This window comes from Diadema setosum, chromosome 20, assembly GCF_964275005.1.
Source record: "Diadema setosum chromosome 20, eeDiaSeto1, whole genome shotgun sequence".
Lineage (NCBI taxonomy): Eukaryota > Metazoa > Echinodermata > Echinoidea > Diadematoida > Diadematidae > Diadema > Diadema setosum.
In genome coordinates this window covers 24169246-24190825 of record NC_092704.1, presented here as the reverse complement: position 1 = coordinate 24190825, position 21580 = coordinate 24169246, and the positions used below count along the sequence as shown (strand labels likewise).

General features: G+C 35.5%; 1 protein-coding gene across 2 annotated transcripts; it reads left to right on the top strand.

Annotated features, from left to right (window-relative positions):
• Positions 1-12018: 12018 nt before the first annotated feature.
• LOC140243702 (uncharacterized) lies at positions 12019-21189 on the top strand. Of its 2 annotated transcripts, none has more exons than XM_072323364.1 (6): positions 12019-12061; positions 13594-13781; positions 14606-14794; positions 17129-17242; positions 18044-18182; positions 20369-21189. In XM_072323364.1, coding segments are annotated over exons 1-6 (816 nt in total). In that variant the 5' UTR covers positions 12019-12059; the 3' UTR covers positions 20553-21189. The 2 variants fall into 2 exon arrangements, with proteins under 2 accessions (XP_072179465.1, XP_072179464.1); XM_072323363.1 differs by having other exon boundaries at positions 12043-12821.
• The last annotated feature ends 391 nt before the right edge of the window (positions 21190-21580 follow it).

The window sequence follows — 21580 nt, the reverse complement described above, 5'->3', positions numbered from 1 at the left end:
ATGGGCAGAAAAAGATTACATATTTGTAGATCATAAAACAGCGTTATGATACGAATATACTGGCATGCATGCATGCATACATCTATTTTTTTTTTGTTTCTTTTGTACAGAGAGAAGAATGCAGGATTACTAATTGACATGGACACAGCCAGACAAGAAGAGCATTACAAGGTTTTACAATATTAAAATATATTATATATATATATATATATATATATATATATATATATATATATATATGTTTATATATTATGTAATATATAATAATATATTTCAATACAAGGTATTGTTGAAATGCTACTGAATTAATTATAAAGCAAGATGTTTCAGAGTCGATATCAGGTATGTATGCAGTTATATCAATGCCAAATATTATGTACATTTAGTTCACTTGTAAAGGGAACTGTAGAACTTGCACGTTTGTGTGTGTGTGTGTGTGTGTGTGTGTGTGAGTGTGGGTGTGAGTGCCCGCGCATATCAAAGACATTATCAAAAGAAATAATTAATACACATTTCTTGCAGTACTCCGAGTTCTTATTCTTCAGTTCTTTTGCTATAATTATAGCTTGTTTATGACGCCACGCTATATATCAAACTTGGCATCTGTATTTTCCTTTACATGAATACGTTCACAATTTGAAAGCATAAACAAATTTTAAATATTCAGCGGTGTATCATAGACATAAAATTTTCTTCTTCTTTTTTTCAATCTCTCAAAAATTTCTACAGGGAAGAACGGAAACCATCATCTGAAGAGAGGCGGAGGTGTGCTTGAACTTCGAGGAAAGTTTTTCCCAGCCAGTGACTGAAAGTATGCACCATATTATCGCTGACCTTTCGCCGACCTTTGGTCAAGTTGCTGGGATGCACGAAAGAATTTCTTGAAGAACACGTCACGTGACATACAAGTCTGCATCCACGCTTTCTTCTGAGATGCGGTCTCCATGTGTCTGTTGCACAAAAAGCAAGTCCTTTGCACAAATGAACAGTCGATATGAGTGACTTTTTCTCTCTATATTATTGTAACTGACTTTGTTCAGCAGACAACTGCGATTCTCGACTGAATGGCGAGGTGACAAAACAAATGCAAAATGCGCCCTTTCTCCTCTTTTCCCCCGTTCATCTGCAAACAATTCCGATGATTATATGCACAAGGTTTTGGTGCAATGTATTAATCCAACTCAACTTTTCATAATTTGTTATAATGGCACTCCATAATTACTTGCCTTCTTTGCATCGAGAGATCAGTCAGAGCGCAGGTGTGGAAGGAAACAAGATTCCTGAAAGGAATATTTTGATTTCAATGGATTGCGTAAGAAACATTACGACATATGGGCTGTTTACGATAAATTACGGATGGATAGTTTTGCTTCTTGCCGTATCGTGCTTATGTTTGCGAGTATACTTTGTCTTTGCTTGGCTTCAGTAAAATGAGGCTATATTATTTCACTCAAATTCTAAAATAAATGAGAATTGTTTGCATTATTCTTATCACTTTGAACTGGTGAACTGTATAGCATCCAGATTGTTGTGCCTGAAGAAGATATATAATGATGGTGCATTACCTGAGAGCAACTTTGATGTATACAAATCAATGTGTAGAATTGGAACAACTGCTCTGTGACCGTTAGACCGTATAGAATTTGCTTTCTGTCTCATGACGTAATAATGATTCAACCAATCTGATAGCACGATGTTTATCTAGCTGCCAACGTAAACCTGTCGAGATGACATTTGCACAGCGCCTCACTGACACCGATTGCAAACACTCTCCCACCGACTAGCGATGTATATTCACAGACATTAGTATCAATACTATTTAGGAAAACTCAGTTTTGTTTTTAAGATGAACACTAGGCATGTCACAAATGCGATGAGTGCTTATCTCTATATAAACTTTTATCTCAGTGACTGAAATTGATGTGTCTTAAGTACGACTTTGACGAAGTGATCTTAAAGTTTCACACTAAAATTACTCTTAGATTTATATCTTTGTTCTACGGCAAATTTCAGGAAAACGGAGGCATTATCAATTTTGTTATCACCAGCCTACATTATGATCTAGATCTATAAAGTGCATACGAGTCATTCGAGGGGCATTGTTGTCCTTAAGCACCCACGTGATACAACACTATTGATATCAACGTTTGAGAGTGTATAATACAATCAGAGACAATAGCAAATCTCTATACATGCATATCTAAGACCGCGGGCAAGTGTCATTGTTAAAACGATCATTAATTTTGTCTGGTGTCAATAAACATCAATGACATGATTCCAGGTATATAATATAGTCAGTGAGTAAATCATACTTACACGATAGGCGAGGAAAGGATCGTTTGGACAAGTTTTGGTCACGTATAATAGTATTCCATATATCATATCAACGGATGGTAGTCTAGTTTTTAAAGATGTTATAAATCAGCCGATGGGTGCTCAGCATTTGACGCAATGCCTTGACTAATGTGTTCATAAATTACCTTCACAATTGGATGACAAAACGTATGACGCTAATATATGAATACTTATGATCTACTATATTATATATCATAATTATCATCACCTTAAGTCACGGACAGGACAAATGTATCACTTTCTTTATCATTATCATTGTCAGTGCTAATGGACGTGAATCGCATATTGCACTTTTTCTTTCAGAGTGTTTCTTATAAGATATTTTAACTTGCCTTATTTCTGATTTGATTTTTATATTATAAGATTATCGTGTCGAATATTGAATTATGTAACATGTGCTTTCAATATAAATATTCCAAATATATATTATATCAACTTGGCCTACATACAGATGAAAACATATATCCTCTAGTCCATACACACATGCATACACACACAGTACACACATACATAACATACAGCTACATAACAAGAATGAATATGTATATATGCATAGAAAGAGGGATGAAAAGAGAAATATAGTATTAGATATACTTATAGTTAGTGTAATAGATAGATACCTAGTATATATGGATAGATGTATTGTGATCACACACACAAAACAACAACACACACTTTGATACTTGCACACAAAAAACACGTTAATGGCCGAGGCCTTTTATACGCTTTTTATACCGAAATCAATGTTTGTGATTAGAATTTACTAATGTTAGTTATACAATACAAAGAAATCGTCTCGTTTACTTAGATTAAGAAAATTTAAACTATAATAACAAAAATTATGATGACGAGTAAATACTGTTAAATTATCGATTATTACCACACGTCTCGTAATGAATGTGTAGATGTCTTTTTTTTTTTTGAAATTCACATCTTAAATTCCTTTTCCCTGTTTTAAGTGTATCCATTGCAAAATATTACGATTGGTGTTGTTGCATGGAAAAAGGTTTCGGTATATGTATTTTCCTGGTCTGGCAACAAAGATTGTTGTCGAAGTAATGCTGGGAGAAATATAAGGGGTAATAAACATTTCTCTTCGCAGATGTCTTCACAACAATAATAGTCATCATGCGGACTGCCAGTAGAAAATCTATTTATTCTCTCTAAAGGAATAAAGAGCACATTTTAGCATATAAATTTCCATTGCTTGGCGGTTTCATCTATGAAATAACATCTACTTTTCAAAATAAAAATAATGAAATACTCCCCTCTTTTGTATCTTTCTTTTTCCAATCAAATCAGAAAACAAATAAACTTTTATGGGCATATAAAGATTGTCCATCAATTACGCGTAAAATCAAAAGCAATGGCTCTTCTAATTTTCTAGCTAAACGCACTTAAAAAAACTAAATAAACTTTATTTTCTAAAAGCTCACCCTATTGTATCCATTGATCAACTTGTGAAATAGTTCTGTGGTGGTCACTGGTCCAGTAATGTATGAAATCTGTCACCATGATCGTTCAGCAGTTTCAAACGACTGACTTGCATTTTTGTATGTTTGGTCTGTGCGCAGACCATGGTATCTTTTTGCTTTGACTATCAGATTTATACTACAAGAAACAGGTTATTTGTATATATTGCAATGTGTCTAATGCAGCAGTGAAAAAAAAAAATGTCCCAAGTGTCGATCGCCGTGTTGAGATATCAGCTGTATATACGTGATATATTACGTATTGGATGTGTGCGTGTGTTAATTCCAGTTGATGTTTCTTACACTTTGATTCTCTCACAAGTTAAAGGACAAGTTCACCTTAATATAGCTTGTCATACATGTGAATGGAGAATATGCAGCAATATTAGTAGGACACATCAGTTAAAGTTTGAGGAAGATCGAAGAACCTGTTCAAAAGTTATTATTATGATTTTTTTTTTTGTTTCAGTGCCGTTATCGCTGGATAAGAAGACTACTACATCTTCAAGTGATGTCACATGTGTAGAACGATATAAAGAAAATATAAAGAAATGTCAACATATTTCCACTTTTCTGACGTATGAAAAGAGCACCTGACTTGCCTCATTCAGAAGGCAGGAGGAATGATATTACCCTTAACATACCGCAGAAACAAGACGAGTGAATGTGTACATTTTTGAAAGAGTGAAATTTTGCTGAATTTCTTTATATTTTCCTATGTTGTTTTACACGTGTGACATCATAACCTGTAGTATAGTCTCCTCGTCCAGCAGTAACTAAGCAAAACTTTAGAAATTCATACATCTTTGAACAGATGGTCCGATTTTCCTCAAACTTTCACTAATGTGTTTTACTGATATTGCTGCATTCATTCAATTCACATTCTTATTAAAGTGAATTTGTCCTTATAAAGTGCGAGTTTAAGCTACCTTAATCTGGACATTCCTAAGTAAGAGATAATAATATCAGTCGACATCACACTTCAGAAAGATTATGACCTGTCATTTTCTGGTCTTTTGAGTGAATAGAGAACAGCCTACATCATAACTGATTTTGTGAAGTTACATTATTGTTATATCATAAGACAGTGCTTTTACGCAAGTTCCACAACCGTATATAAGTGACCGGCTTCGAAGTGACTTAATTTGATTTAAACCAAAAAGTAAGAACAACTTTGATCTAATGTTTCATAGCTTGTTCATAATATGTAGCTTTTTTCCCTTTAATGTCATTAATACACTAGGGTCATGGTCCCAGTGAACCAGGGGCCTGTTTCATAAAACTTGTTATCAGTGACAACTGCCACATATGACAAATTTTCTCTCGGCCAATCATATGCAAGGATTTCAGTAGCTTGTCACATCTATGACAACTTGTCACTGATGACAAGTTTTATGAAACAGGCCCCAGATTTCGATCAAAAGTTAAATCTGGTATGGAATGATATGACGGAAAATATAGAAATTGGAAGGTCATTGGATTTTGTGATATTAACACAGATATAAGTTTTATACAATCTCCGTTACTCACAGACCGTCCTATGTCATTTCTGATGCTCAGTGCAAGCATTGTTGTTACTCCCCTTAATTTTGTTAACGGGTGCCTGTGAACTTTCACATCTCTCATCAACTCGTGTATTGTGTTTAAGTCCCGTCGTGTAAAATCAAATCAGCAAAGTTAAGATATTTTATGACAACGTTTGCAAAATTTAATATAATGGACTGTTAGAATTATTACGTTTTTTAAGACGAAAACACAAAACAAAAATCCGTCGATTTTTACCAAAGAACACAAAGCATGTCTTATCGGCTATATACTTCGCCTTGACAGTATGATATTGAATTCAGTGGACTCCCGTTATGAGGAAGTCCTCAGGTCCGGCAATTTTCTTTCGTTATATCGAAATTTCGTTATAACCGAACAAATAAACAATAAAGAACAAAGAGCGGATAATTGTGCGGCCTGAATTTTTACTTCGTTGTAACCGGAATTTCGTTATAACCGTGTTCATTATAATGGGAATGCATTGTAGTAGTTGTGAAATGATAATATTATAAACTTTCATAATCTTCGCATCATGCTAACGAAACAATTTAATGTGTAAGATACACTATCACCTTCCATTAATGAAATTCAGGTGACATTTGCATATTATAATACTATGCTTATTACAACGCAAGTCAGTGATTTAACTTCAGTCTTGGTTTGAATTCTAATTTTGTAGGTATGTCCACACAGTTACGCTATTCCAATATCCATTGGAAAGTCTGTGCAAAATGTTCTACGTCAAAATAATGACAAGATGCTATATAATTACAATGACAATATATTATAGATATTTTCAATAATAAAAAAGATATAAATTGCGCGGAAGTGACATTATTCTAGGTAGTAAACTTTGATCATATCATTGTAGTTTAAATTTGAAATTTGGTAAGCAGGTGAATCACCATTTATAGGTAGCAACCCATATTGCTATTTTTAGTGTTCTATTTTGTAGTCTGTAACTGGCTTAACCACGTCATGGGCATATTCAGGTGTTTGCATTTCTGATTTTATGTGGAAAGTCACTTTACCTTGAAGATAATTATGAAAGAGATTACCTCCCAATGTCAAAATTCCGTCAATATCTTACGTCAAGCCGAACATTATTTTCTAACTAAACCAAGGAACTAATTTACGAAATTTACCTCGTTATAGTGCTACAAAACACCCAAAATACATTCTAGCATTTATATAGCAAAAAACAGCCTTACGAATTGTATTTTTTCTGTGTTTTTCATCTTGGAAAGTAAAAATTTGCTTCTGGATGAAGATGTGAAACAATGCTGGTGTCGTCGTCAATGTACATAAAAGTTTTATTGCTTTGTTCTGTCGTTCCGGTCGTCCAATCCATATCTATAGTTCTATTAAAGTTACAACTGGATACGAGCATTCAATGATGTGTCTCTGCGTATTTTCCAAATGAATATCAAATGAAAAATTGAAAAAAATAAATGAAATATTATGTTGGGAGGGACTGAGATATACTGGAGGCAAAAAGAGATGAAGATCTACATAGAGAGAGAGAGAGAGAGAGAGAGAGAGAGAGAGAGAGAAGGAGAGAATCGCCAAAACAGACACCGGTATGAACATCTTACAGGGCTTTATAATTGTGATGGATTAGTTTGAATAACTTGTCAAACGTGTTTGAAAGTTTATGAAATTGTTTAACATGGGAAATCTACTCTTTCTATGATCTTCAAACAACATTTTTTTTTTTCAATAATTGCTTATATCAGAGACATTGGCAGCATAATAGAACCATACAGGTCAGATATTTAAAACTTTAAAGATTTGTTAAATAACACATTTAAGCTGACAAAACATACACCGCATTAAGATATCCATGCAGGTGCACTCTTACTTCCAGTTAATTTAAAGGGATGGTTAGAGTTTTGGTTGAGATGGGGCTTCAGGTATCCAACTTTTGGTGAGATAGTAAGAAAGCTCTTATGAATATGAAAAAGCATAGAATTCTAAGAGGAATTCAAAGTTTATTTGATGACAATTGGTTTTGAAATGGCTCAGATATCCACATAAAAAAGAGAGAAAGAAACCCTAATAAAAGGTGAGACCCAACTTTTATTCAGACCACTTTGGTTTACTTTGTTTTTGGATATCTCAGCAACCTCAAGACCATTTTCAATAAACAAATTTTGAATTCATTTGTAGAATATTGTATTCTCTTTAATTTCTTATAAGTGGTTTTAAATTATCTCCCAAAAAGTTTAAAGTCAGAATCCGAAATCTCAACCAAAACTATACCATCACTTTAAGCTGACAGCGTACAGGAAACAAGCAAACAAACGGGTCAGTGAACCTGCCTTAAAGAGAGGATAGTATTGTTGAGGTGAGGATTCTGCATTTAACATTTTGGGAGATGTTTAAAAACCACTTTATGAAATGTTAAAGAGTAGGATTCTAATGGGAAATCAAAGCTTATTTGATGAAAATTAGTTTTGAAATGGTGGTATCCAAACACAAAGTAAAACAAAGCGATCCTAAGAAAATGTGGGTCCCAACTTTTATTAGGATAGCTTTGTTTTGGATATCTCAGCTATTTCAAAATCAACAATAATGAACTTTGAATTTCTCTCAGAATGGTATATTATATTTTTCTATATTTCATAAGAGGTTTCTCATTGTCCCAATAACATCATCATTAAAAATCGTTATAAACCTCAAGCCCCGACTCAACTGAAACTGTGCCATCGCTTAAGAGAATGACAAAAGTGAGAAAGTTGTGGGATTTTAATTTAACGAGCTTTCACAAAGCAGTATCGGTGAATTACATATACAAATTAGATAAGATGATGTCATCGCCTCCAATCTATATGTCTCCCCTTCACTTATACACACTTTGCATTCGATTTCTCTTCATTTTGATTAAGAAACAAAAAACTTATTTACTTTAGATTTAACTATGACCTTGTACGGTGCATTGTTAGATTTCATAACTAGTTATCAACATGCATATTGAGTATTATTATGTATATATATCATTTTGCCTACCTGCTTTAAACTATTATTACTGCTTTAGATTAAAAAAAGATATCAAAAATGAGAAATTACTTTTGCTTCATCACTGTCTTATAAGTTTATTTATTTCACAGAAGCTTCGAAATGTCTTCCTCTTTTTTTTTTCTTATTGCTCTTAATAACAAAGTCAATATGAACGTGAAGAAGAGAAAAATGATGAGAGATTTTCTTTTGTGGGTGATGGACTTTAATGACTTACGGTCAATAGTCTACGCAACAGCACCTCGTCTATCCCTCACTCTGTCATTCTCTCTCTCTCACCTCCCTCCCTCTCTCTCTCTCTCTCTCTCTCTCTCTCTCTCTTGTCTTCTTTCCTTGTCTTTTTTTTTTTTTTGGACTCCCGACTCCCAATCGGAGGACCAGAGTTCGATTCCCGCCCAATGCTAATACGTACTTGGACAAGATGTTTTTATCCACCATGTCCCTCCCGACCCAGGTGTATAAGTGGATACCTGGTTATTCTATGATGATTATGATGATGACAATGATAAAAGTAATAAAAATAAGAATAATAATGATAATAATAATAATAATAATAATGATAATAATAATAATAATAATAATAATAACAATGATAATAATAATTGATTATGCAACCTTATTCTCTGTTACCTAAGAAAGTGAAATGTCTATTTTTTTTTCGAAAAATGAAATAAAATTTGAATTGAAATTGAATTGAAAATAGTAATAATAATAATAGTAATAGTGATAATAACAAGAAGAAGAAAAAGAAGAAGAACAATGATAATAATAATAATGGCAGGGCCCTCTGGTAGAGCAGAAGCAACAATGAAGAGGCTATACCCTGGATAAATAATTATTATCTCTTGTCCAAAGTTCAATCTATACAAGGTTTCGCTGCATCCTTTCCATTCAGTAGTTTCGATACAACAATCGGACCACGTGATTTCGATACAACAATCGGACCACGTGATTTCGATACAGCAATCGGACCACGTGATACTCCTATACTGCTCTTCAAAAATTTTCTCCCCGATCTAATATTGTTTCCTTATACAGTGTACTTAGATATTGACTATCAGTATCTATATAACGGCACAATAGAATGAGTCTGAATAGCATCTACCTGAATTTAAGTGGGTCTCAAGTGGTGATGCTCAATATAAAAACTGATATTTTTTTTTGTTCTTGTCAATCTTTTGTCTTTCTTTTTTCAAATAAACAATATTCAAATTAATTCATGACAAGATAACACAAATTTCATTATAACAACATTCATACAAACATAGGCCTACACACATACACGTATACATCCATATATGATATATATATATATATATATATATATATATATATATATATATATATATATATATATATATACATATATATATATATATATATATATATATATATATATATATATATATATATATATTCACAACAGTCATGACAGTAGGTCAATATAAACTCCGTTGGAGACGTAAATTCGACGAATTTTCGCCCATAGGGCTTTAAAAAAAAAAAAAAGCCCTATGGGCGAAAATTCGTCGAATTTACGTCTCCAACGGAGTTTATATTGACCTACTGTTGTGAATCTATACTTTCTTAGGACTCCGAACAGAAACTATTTATTTCTGTATATATACATTCATATGATATGAAAATAGAACAGAACTCGAGAAATGTATTATGCTGTCAATCAACAGCTTTTGAAGAACACACAATTAAACCTGTTGGTATTGAAAGCATGATACATTTCTCGAGTCCTGTCCTATTTGTGATATTATTGTACCAACACGTGGACTTCCAATCACTTATGCCTATGATATAATATAGATACATTGTGTATTCACATATAAATTAATTGCCTATTTCATGCATAGGGTTTGGTTAGGAAACTTAACTATATATAGTCAATTTTATGGGATTCATCAATCAATATATAGGGGTTTCCTCCACTGAATTACAGACGCTTTGTTCTTATCTATCTATCATTATAATATACAAATAGATAGATAGATAGATTATAGATAGATAGATAGATAGATAGATAGATAGGTAGACAGCCTGAGATAGATAGTTATAGATAGATAGTTAGATAGATAGATAAATAAATAGATAAATAGATAGAGGGAGGCAGAAAGAGCAAGGGGGGAGGAAGAGAGAGAAATAAAAAGATACATCACATGCAGCAACTGGGATATGACAACAATAATGAATTTTGACACTCTAGTGCTATGTTGTATGATGTGGTTCGACATGTGCATTCTTGCATCAGGCCAACCTTATTGATACGGAATACTTTCAAGCATTGTAAATGAGTGAATACATAAAAATGGAGAAATGAATGTATATGAATATCATAATTAATGGATGAAAGATACATAAATAAAGAAATGTAGTGTCTGTGCATCAATAATATAGGCCTATGCACATTATTGTGTGTGCGTTTCATTTATGATACCTGTTAAATCATCAGTCTATTCAATCACGCATTATTTTACTCTTTCGTTATCTTATACATACTCCGTTCGCTTACACGTTATCATTCTTTAATGTATATGGACTGTTTTGAAGGGTTATGGTCAACATTGAAAATAGGCAGTCATTGATGCCCAAACCATGTTTACTTCCATCGATCGCATACATAAACACTCATCATCTCATCTCCTCACGTCCAGCCTCGAAATTGTAATGTACAATGGCCTTTAAAGGTTTTTTTTTTTGTTTTTTTTTTTGTTTTTAAAGAAATCTTGCTACACGTTATTTCTCTCCCAAATCAGTACCTATGGACCTGTAAAATGCCACGGACCAGCTACCTAGGAGTAAGTTACTGATGGAAAATTAGCTTTCATACCATGGGGAGTATAGTCTGGGGAAACAAAGAATGATGAAAGAAAATATTAAAAATTTGAATTATATTCATTCCAGCTGAAAGTATGGTACACTTAAAACAACAACAACAACAACTGCTACTACTACTACTATTACTATACCACTACTACAACAACCTCCTCCTCCCCTACTACTACTATACTACTACCACTTCTTCTACTACTACTACAGCTATGGTGGTTTAGATCGAACAAACTGAAAATTGGAGACTGAGAAAACGACTTTCAGCCCATTTGAATCGAAAGATACTTTTGGTTAGAATGGGATTCAGATATTTAAAGGCCACTTCTGTGAAATATTAAATAGTATAGAATTCTGTGAGGTATTAAAAGTTTTTTTTTTTTTTTTTTAAATCGATTCTGAAATGGTTGGGATATTCAGAAAAACAAAATGGTGCCAATAAAAGGTGGGACCTCAGAGGACCACTTTTTCGTTTTACTTTGTTTTTGGATATTTCAGCCATTTCAAAACCGATTTTCATCAAATAAACTTTTAATTTCTCTTAGAAATGTACGTTCTTCAATATTTCATGGAAGTAGTTTCTAATTATCTCGCAAAAGTTAAAACGAGAGTCCTGAACCAAACCAAAACTAGGGCCGATCATCCCTTAACTAATCCATGATGGATGGATTGGGCGAATAAACTCGTGGCCGACTTTGTTTGGTTGTTGTCGCCACAGCAGGAGTGGGCCGAGTTTTGTGGGTGGGCGGGCGCGGCGTCGTTGTAGAATACGAACGGCTTGTAGCAGAACATGACACATTCAGAATATCAGTGACTTCATCTCGTAAGCTGATGTGAGTACACGAAATGTTGTTTTGTATAAGGCTGTAGCGCATTAGTCTTCGTAAAAATCACCTGCTTGGCATGATGACGAGCGTTTCAGACTAATCTGTTTTCCTGTAATTTATCACTTTGTCGAATTCGAGCTCCATTTTTCACGATGCCGAAACCAGTAAAACGCTCCGGGAAAGGGCCAAAGCGGGAGCACGCACCACGAACCGAGCAGGACCGGGCGTCCAGCGGCTCCGGCCGGGCTAAGGGGCGGGGTGCCGTGGCGGAGAATAAGTGCGTGAGAATTGCTGCGGTGATGTTTCTACCAGTTTTGTTTGGTGTGTTCGGGCTCATTATGTTTCCACCGTCACTGAACTCTGGAGAGAGTAATGTCACAAATGCAAGTGGTTCCAGAGGTAACAACAGGACTATAGTGGAGCAAGTTGTACCAAATTCAGGGCAAAGCGGACCGAGCCCTGCGGAGAGTGCATCGATTGGTGGAGAGGGCGAGAGGAAGGCTCGCTCAGTTAAGTCCAAGTCTGACTCGGCAGGACAGTCACAGAATAAACAGACAAATAAGAGTCAAAAGCAAAAAAAGAAAGAGAAAGGTTCTTCAAAAACAGCTGACGATCAAACATCTTTGCAGAAAGAAAAACTTGACAAAGTTACCACAGATTTTCAGCCATCATATCTGGAACACCTTGACATTCACCAAGTGGTTGTGGAAGGAAGAACAATAGTGCCAACAGAGTTAACCAAAGATAAACCAAACTCACCTGTGAAGTAAGTATTGCATAACTGCATGCCACAATGACTGCATATTTTCTCTAGATGTCATAGTGATGGAGCAAACTCTGAAACACAGTCTATCAGATTGACTTTGGTTCATTAAATGTTCTCAAAATCCACAATGACTTCACTAAGTTCTGAATTTGTTTTCCATGTATTCCTTCCAGAATTGACCCAGGATGAAAACTGAATTGCCAAATTTCTATCATTCAGTAATACATCAATGTTTATCATAGAAAGAACCACGTTAGAAATTGGAGAAGAAGGATAATATTCTAAGAGAGCCTTCTTTTCCAGACCAGAGTATATTTCAGATGGATGAGCAGACCAAGTACTTTTCTCAGCCTAAGGAATGCAATGTTCAACTCCCTGGGCATTTACCATTACAGGGACATTGGCAGAGCTCTCAGTTATGATTCTTTTTTCCAATGCCATGCATCCTACCATCATTCAATAATGCCATATATAAGAAAGAGTGGAGTTTGTGACCTCCTACTTAAAAAAAAGAAGAAGTCCCAATTAGGTAATCAAACTTGATATCATTGATAATAACTGAAATGTAACTACATCGAAAAGAAAAAGTATAAGACAAAAGGACATCATTAAGATTGGAATTTCCTCAATACAAGTAAGATATTGGCATACCCAGCTTTCAAGTGATTTTGTTTCTTTTTTTCTGCACTACAAGTAAAATATTTGCATACCCAGCTTTCAAGTGATTTTGTTTCTTTTTTCTGCATAAATCATCAATGTAATGGATTTCCAGGGTTTACCAGTACGAGGGATTCTTATCAGACAGAGAGTGCGCTGGTTTGATGAAGGTCCACCAGCAGCACGTGAGCGACCTGAGCGCTGTGGATCCCCTCATCTGCTTTGACGGCATCGACACCCTGAGGAAACATCTGAAAGATGCCAACAGAGACATCTCGGTCTCGCTCAAGGATTTCACAGAGGGTATGACACTTTTTCAACTTTATAGAAGATTGATACCCAAATCATATGGATTCAGTAAATGAAGCAGTATTAATAGAACACATCAGTAGTGTTTCAGCTTTTTTCCTTTCTCTCTGTTTTGCTCTCGTGTTTTCTTTCAGAACCTTTTCCCCATTGCTATCACTGTATCATTTCTTACCCGTGTTTTTAATGATTTAAGTGTGACTTGAAAAAGATTTCTAATGATAGCAAATTCTTCTGTGGATACTTTACATAATCTCTCAATTTAATATTTCAACAAAATTGTATTATATATCCTGCTTCATGAAATATCATGCTTGTAATTGTGTGGTGTGTAGAGCAGTTAAGAAGTCCCTTGCCAAATGTATCAAATTTTTGTTTTCCAAATATCCAAGATGTGATTTCAGTGATAAAAGAGATTGAATAATGATGCTTCATTGTAAAGAGTTATTAAAGTGTACACATTTACTGCAAAATGCTAATAGTAGCCTCAACTTAATCCAACCTACCTGTAGGTATATTTAGTATGTTCAACATGCAGATGAGATAGAAGGTTGCACATAGAGAATATACATCAGGATGTGCATGAAAAATATGCAAATTTCCTTTTGAGGGATCTGTAAGTATAGTGATCTATGTGACTCCAAGCTCTATATAATGTACATTTATGATTAACTGATGCGTAAGCTCTGCAGGCAAGTTTAGAAACGAACAAAAGACTTATACCCCACACTATTTGGTCTATGTCTGCATGCTACAAGAATCATGCTTAGCTGTCAAAACCCACTGTTCAAAGACTGATTCTTCATCCATGCTCCTTCCAGGAACCACCTGCCTCAACTCCAGTTTCTCCTCACAACTCAAGTCTTTCCTGACGTGGTCCTACAGCACTGCTTTCTATCCCGGGGAGAGCAAGTTCTCCACCATTTTTGAAGAGCGGGTCTTTCAAGCAACCGGTCTCAGTCCCACCAATGGGGGAAAATTCCAGATCACTTCCTACCCACAGGGGATAGGTAAATGTTGAACACAAACACGTTTAAATGTCGTGCATTTTTTCATGTGAATGTGCTTGTTTTGAGCACTTGCTTCACAGGACTATAACATTAATTTGAGTAGGTAGAATACTATCTTCATGGCATAGGATAATGTTTTTAGTCATCAATACAGCTGTATGGTATGTTCATCAAAGGTCAACACCAAAGATTTGCTACTTCATGAAGCTTGTAGATATGGCATCATAAATTACATTTCAGTGGACCAAAAGGAGTCTAATGCTAATTGAAGTCAGTAGAAATAACACCCATATGGTTCTCAAGTATTTAATTGAGCTGTGCTTATGTTCTCAATGCCTGAGCAAACAACTCAGACCTTTTCTGCTGTTCATTCACCTGAAACCAAGTAATTGTAACCATTACCCACTCACTTCCTCACAACAATCAAGACTGTTTGGAGTCTTCATTTTGATACATGCTTAATACTCACTAGTGTTAGCAGCTCTCATCATTTTAACTCACTTTAGAGCATGCTTCCTATTCTGTAGTAACTCAGCAGTAGTGATAATGTCTTGATAGGCATATGAAAAGATCAGCAAACTTATACAAGCCATTTGGATTTAAGGTGTTTATGGTAGTTACAAAAGTATATAATGTCATTAGCTTCAGTCTTCATTGGCACAGACTAGACGAGGATATTACAGGGAATCACAATTGATAATCATATATATATATATATATATTTTTTTTTTGTGGGGGGGGGGGGTCACCCTGCTGTGTTATTTCATTTCCCACTTCAAGTTTAAACACTGCTGTGAGGTTTTAAGCAGTAAGAAACAACCATGCATTCCTTTCACAATTTGGACTCGGCAAAGAAACCCAAGGTAAAATATAGTGGGAATATGTGTGACTGTGCATCACAAAACCAACAAAAAGTTGCACCCCTTGATTTTTTACGAGAGGACTCAAAAAAGGTGAAGCAGGTCGACCAAGTCAATTTTGAGTTTTCCATATTTTGTGAAAGAGCTATTCTTCTCCCTTATTGCTGAGTTTTGGATCATAATGAATGGGGAAAGTGGGCTTTCAGCTGTTTTTCTACAACCACTTTTTTTTTGTAGAGTAGTGTGATAAGTATGTCTTAGAGGCCCCTTTTTATTTTTTTGAAAAATCCTTTGCACACTCTCCACTTTGAACTCAGATAACTTTTGAAAGCATAATGCTACTGCTTTTAAAGTTGGCAGTAATCATGGAGAGAATGTGTTGATAGAGCATGCTAAATTTCAGCTTAATCAGATAATCCCATCATTGTTGTTGCTATGATGGCTTACATCCTGTTTTTTGTCCCATTCATCGCACAGGTAGCGCCGGTTACTAAAAATTATCAAAAGTGCTTGAATACACCCTGTACTTCACAGCCTCTTTTCTCGATTCACACTTTTCCAGAGTGTGTGCTTTCTTTTCAACACTTAGATAGGTTAGGAGAATCCATTTGAATCGAGCTATACATTATTTGAAACTTAGAGTCTGCTCTTTCAGAATCTGCCCTCAACTAAAAATCCATGTCTGGCGACTTTCTGTTGGTTTTGTGGTGCAGGGTCACATATTTCACTGCAGTTGTGTACACTCTTACCGTCTGTCAATGTCTTAGTGGGTGAGTTTGTTATATCGGTAATCATGTAGGCATGGTATTGATCAGGCTTGGTTAGTGATTACTTTTCAAATGTATTGACAATCATGTTTCCATATTCTGTTGCATCACAGCTGATGTGAGTGAAGACAAAATCAATGAACTGTAGGGCAGCTTGATTACTCTTCATCTCATACTTGTACACTATTTCAATGTATTGACTCAGTTGACTTCCATACTGCAATATCAGATTTCTTGATAAAGAATTCTGTCATTTGAAACCAATTCTGTAGTTTTAAAAGAGGGGAAAATCAAAGTACTTGGTTAATGCAACAATATTATCAATATTTCACTTTAGTACTAGAAGTACAGAGTATGTAAGGAGATGTTATATTGATTGGTCAATAGACCTGGACTGCAGAATTTTGAAAGTTTATAATGGGGTTGTGCAGAGTCAGCACTTGTATGAATGCATAAATTACCTTGTTTTAGTGGATTGCCTTTGATGCATGAGAGAATTCACCCCACTCTGAACAAATTGATACTGGAATTTTTCTCACTAGTTAATCTGAACCAAAAATTGGGGCCTCTTGACAGCGATTTTTCCCAAAAAAAAATTAAGATAGCAACTCGTAAATATAAAAAGATATATATGCCATACATATTTCTATAAGGACTGACTGAGGCAGTGAAAGATATTTTGTATGTTTGTTTGATTGTCTGCTCAGGATACAAGACACACACAGACTGTATCCTTGACAACGCAGACAAGAGAGACAGATTTGCCACCATCTTGGTCTACCTCCAGGATGTCAAGGAGGGCGGGGAGACCCAATTCCCAGGTTGGTGTCTGGTGTTAGGCATCTGGTGTCAGGTGTCACTCATGTATAAAGGTATCTGGTGTGTGATGTGTAGTGACATAGGCATCTGGTGTTTGGTGTGAGCATTTGCACTCTCTTCTCAAGCATATTATGCCCCTGGTGGAGTCAGTGAAGTGATGTTGCAGATTGCTCATTATGCATGGCTGCCACAGCCTTTGTGGTAATTCTCTGTGATCTCCGTATGCATATGTGTTAGCATTGATGAATGCATGAGCACAACAGTCACATAGCATATATACATGCAACTCATATCATGTACATATAAATCTGATGAAGACTTAATTGATTTACATTAAAAACAATCTAGCATCAACCTTTAAGTTCAATAATTCTGGCTGAATACGGCATACTTGTTCAAGATGCTCAATATTCAAACTTGTCATGCATATGTGATGTCATGCTGTCATGAGGTATCTTCAGTAGGTGTCTTCCATTCAAGATTAATGAATGGTTGGAAACAGCTGAGAGCTATCAAAGATGAGATTCTTATCTATGCATGTTCATCAAATTAGAAAATTCTGTTCCATGAAAAGTCCAGCAACAGATAGGCATCACCATTCAGTTGTATTGCTTCTATTCCATCACAATAATTTTCATTTATTGCATTGCTTTACTTGAGTAGGTTTGTGCAATATACACATCGTTAGCAACCCACTGTACATAAGAAAGTTTGTCGCATTATGATAAAGTTGACAGACACATGAATGTTAATCAGCTGTCTGATTTATGGGTGTTATATCTTTTTTATCCCATCGTGTTTAGAGTTGGGCGTGAGTGTGAAGCCGAAGAGAGGACGAGCTGTTGTGTGGAACAACATGGATGCCACAGGATACTGCGAGCCTCAGTCAGTGCATAAGGCAGCGGCCGTCATCAATGGACATAAATTCATCCTTCAGAGATGGTAAATGAATAACAACAAATGTAGTGTCAACCTTATGCAAGTCCACATGCATGGGACCCCTGAGAAAATCTGATGACTTATATCAAAAATGTCTGCATACATGGAAGTCAACAAAAGAAAATAAAATAAACACTAGGGACCCTTTCATTGCGTCAAGTGATGCAAGGTTAAATGTATAGTTATGCTATTTCTGTTCCCAAATGAGCACATTAATTTTAAATGTACTTGACTTTCATACATGGTGAATAGTTCTGTTGTCACTTTAAATTTATCTTCCGTTGTGTCATCGAACCTCATTACCAACTGTGAAATAACATAAGATTTAATAACAATTTTATTTTTGGAGTCTCCAAAAGAGACTACATTGAGAGACCCACTCTGCACACGTGCATTCATATCTGTTTTTTCGTTGTTTTTGTTTGTTTGTTTGGGTTTTTTTATGCCTCCGGCACGAAGTGGTGCCGGAGGCATTATGTTTTCGGGTTGTCCGTCCGTCCGTCCGTCCGTCCGTCCTTCCGTCCGTCCGTCCTTCCGTCCGTCCGTCCATCCGTCCTTCCGTCCGTCCGTAATGAATTTTGTGGACAAGGTAACTATCAAAACCTGTTGAGGTATCCTAATGAAACTTGGCATGTATGTGTATTAGGGGGTGAAGTTGTGCCTATCAACTTTTGGGTGCACATGCTCAAGGTCAAAGGTCAAAAGGTCAAGGTCAAATACATAAAATTTCACTATTTCCACCATATCTATTGAATGCCTGAAGATATTTTCTTGAAACTTAGTGTATACATGTATTACCCAATTAAGATTCTCTGGTGATAGTTTGCGTCATGAGGTCAAAGGTCAAAGGTCAAAAGGTCAGGGTCAAATACATGAAATTTCACTATTTTCGCCATATCTATTGAATGCCTGAAGATATTTTCTTGAAACTTAGTGTATGCATGTATTACCCAATTAAGATTCTCTGGTGAAAGTTTGGGTCATGCGGTCAAAGGTCAAAAGGTCAAGTAAAAATATCAAAACTTCTTTTTTTTCTCTGTGCCTTGGAAAATTGTTCAAGGTATCTTCATGGAACATAGTATATACATGTACTGACTGGAAGTGATTATCTAGAGAATGTAGGGTTCATGGGGTCAAAGGTCAGGGGTCAAAGGTCAAGTGCAACGCTTCAAAATTTTACTATTTCCCTCATGTTTATGCAATGCCAGCAGGGTTATTATTTTTTTACACTTGGTGTATGCATGTGTAACCTAATAGAAATTCTCTGGAAAGTATTTTTTTTTTCTTCTTTTTTTGCCTCAAAGGTCAAAAGGTCAAAGATCAAGTGAAAGTGCTGACCTAACTTTTTCCTCCATATCTCGAAGTGGCTCAAGTTATCTTGAAACTTAGTACATATTATGCATGTTCTACCTGAAAGTGATTATCTTATGAATTTTAGGGTCAAGGGCCAGATGAAAATGGTAACAATTTACTATTCAATTCAGAAATTGCACTTTTTCTCCACACCTGTACCTTGACAATTACTCAATGCCTAAATGTAGGAATGGGTCAAAGTCAAGTTAAAGTCCTTAAATCCCTAGATACATGCTCTCCTATTCATCCAATTAAACCTAGGTCAAGGAAGGTGAACATTCAACACATTTGTGACAAACTTGTCATTTCAATATTTTGCCAATTTTGTGAAAATGTAATCACACATTGTCCACATGTACTATCTAGACCTATTGGGAAAATCATGCATTATGGCGGAGGCATACCAGTCGCCAAAGCGACATTTCTAATTTCTGGTTTGATTGATGCTGGCTTGTGTGTTAATTTTGTTTGTTTCTTTGGTTTGCTTCTCAATGTGCAAGTGATATAAATGAGAATTTGTCCAGCTCAGAAGAAAAAGAAAAGGGGAAAAGAAGGAACAGTCAGATCAAGCATTTGATACTGGAATCACACTGTTATTTGGGTTTTCAAGAAAAGCTTTACCTAGTACTTATGCCCTTTTGCATGTGCTTGTGTCTTTGCCCCTTTGAATCCTCATGTTTTATCCCAGATTTTTTGTTTCTTCATGTTTATTACAGTTTGAAATTTCAGCAATTAATACTATTTATCAACCTCTATTGAAAGCAAAGTTACAGTTGAAATTACATCCTTCCTGCATTTTCTTCTTTCTTTTTTTTAAATTCCTGATGAATTCTTAGGTATTACCATGAGAGTTTTTTCCAGCTTGGAAAGAGGCCTCCCCAGGCAGACATTCCGGCCAGAGAACCGGGGCAGGCCAAGGTCAACTGCGATGAGTACGAGCACGGCAGCTGCAGGTGGTATGATGAATGGAACTACGACCACATCATCGACTATCAGCTGAAGAAGAGCAGTCTCCACTGAGAGTGGGAGGAGGAGTGGGATGAGAGTCGGAGGATTGGTGGAGGGAGTGACAGGGATGCAAGGAGGGCAAATGGAAGGATATCGTTGTATTTGGATGAAAATAATTGTTTGTCAAGCGAAGAAAAAAAATATAGGGTAGGTCGTACTGCATTTTGCTCACTGCTGCTGATTTTCAATATTTTTTTTTTCTTTCTGTACCTAGTGAAGCTCAGCAGCAGGGGCAAAATGTCGTACAATCTACGTTCTTACTGGGTTTTCTTTTTCCATGAGACAAACAATTATTTTCACCCCAACACTGTAAGATTTAACCATGACGGTCAACATCTTTAGAAGTATCGGATGGATCTCTCTTTTCCAGATTTGTGCCAGTCTTTGCCTTGTAATAGAAAATTTGCAGACCTAAATCTGTACTTCACGTTTGAATCCATCTGGAAATGGAGAAAAGGTATTACCAAAATCATGATTTTGTGAACTATTGGCTGTTTGGCAAATTTTTTGGAATATTCTCAGATACGAAAATGGAGATGAGCCTTATTGTTTTCATACTGTTTAATGTTCGTATAATGCAATATTTTCATATATTATTGCGTTATAAATACCAATTAAAAAAAAAAAAATAATTGAAGTATATACTGTACTAAAGGAGATTGATTGTGCAATCATAGGTGTCTTTTATTATTTCATCCAATTGCATTTAAGATACCATTGTGTGATAGCTAAGAATTTTGATGATGTTAGAAAGAAACCACACACAAAAGCTAATAATTAAAAAAGTAATATGATTGCAAATTTTGGTGGGGAACAAGTAGAAGTGGTTGTACATCTGGAAGGTGTAATTACTCATGATCTTTGGAACATGACTGTCCTCCATGATGACATCAAATCTTTTTATTTCATTGATGTCTCTTTCTTGGCATGCCAATTCTCCCAAAGCCGTTTTGATTTCAGTTTATATGTGCAATGAATTCTGAATCAAAGTAGACTGTTCACATATCATTTGGGAGACATTCTTTTGTGTGCAATATGAC

Excerpts from the sequence above, each read along its gene's own strand:
- LOC140243702 (XM_072323363.1), top strand. The coding sequence starts at position 12,208 with ATGCCGAAACCAGTAAAACGCTCCGGGAAAGGGCCAAAGCGGGAGCAC. Across the intron at positions 13,782-14,605 it reads GCTCAAGGATTTCACAGAGG|GAACCACCTGCCTCAACTCC; the intron begins GTATGACACTTT and ends TGCTCCTTCCAG. Across the intron at positions 14,795-17,128 it reads TTCCTACCCACAGGGGATAG|GATACAAGACACACACAGAC; the intron begins GTAAATGTTGAA and ends TTGTCTGCTCAG.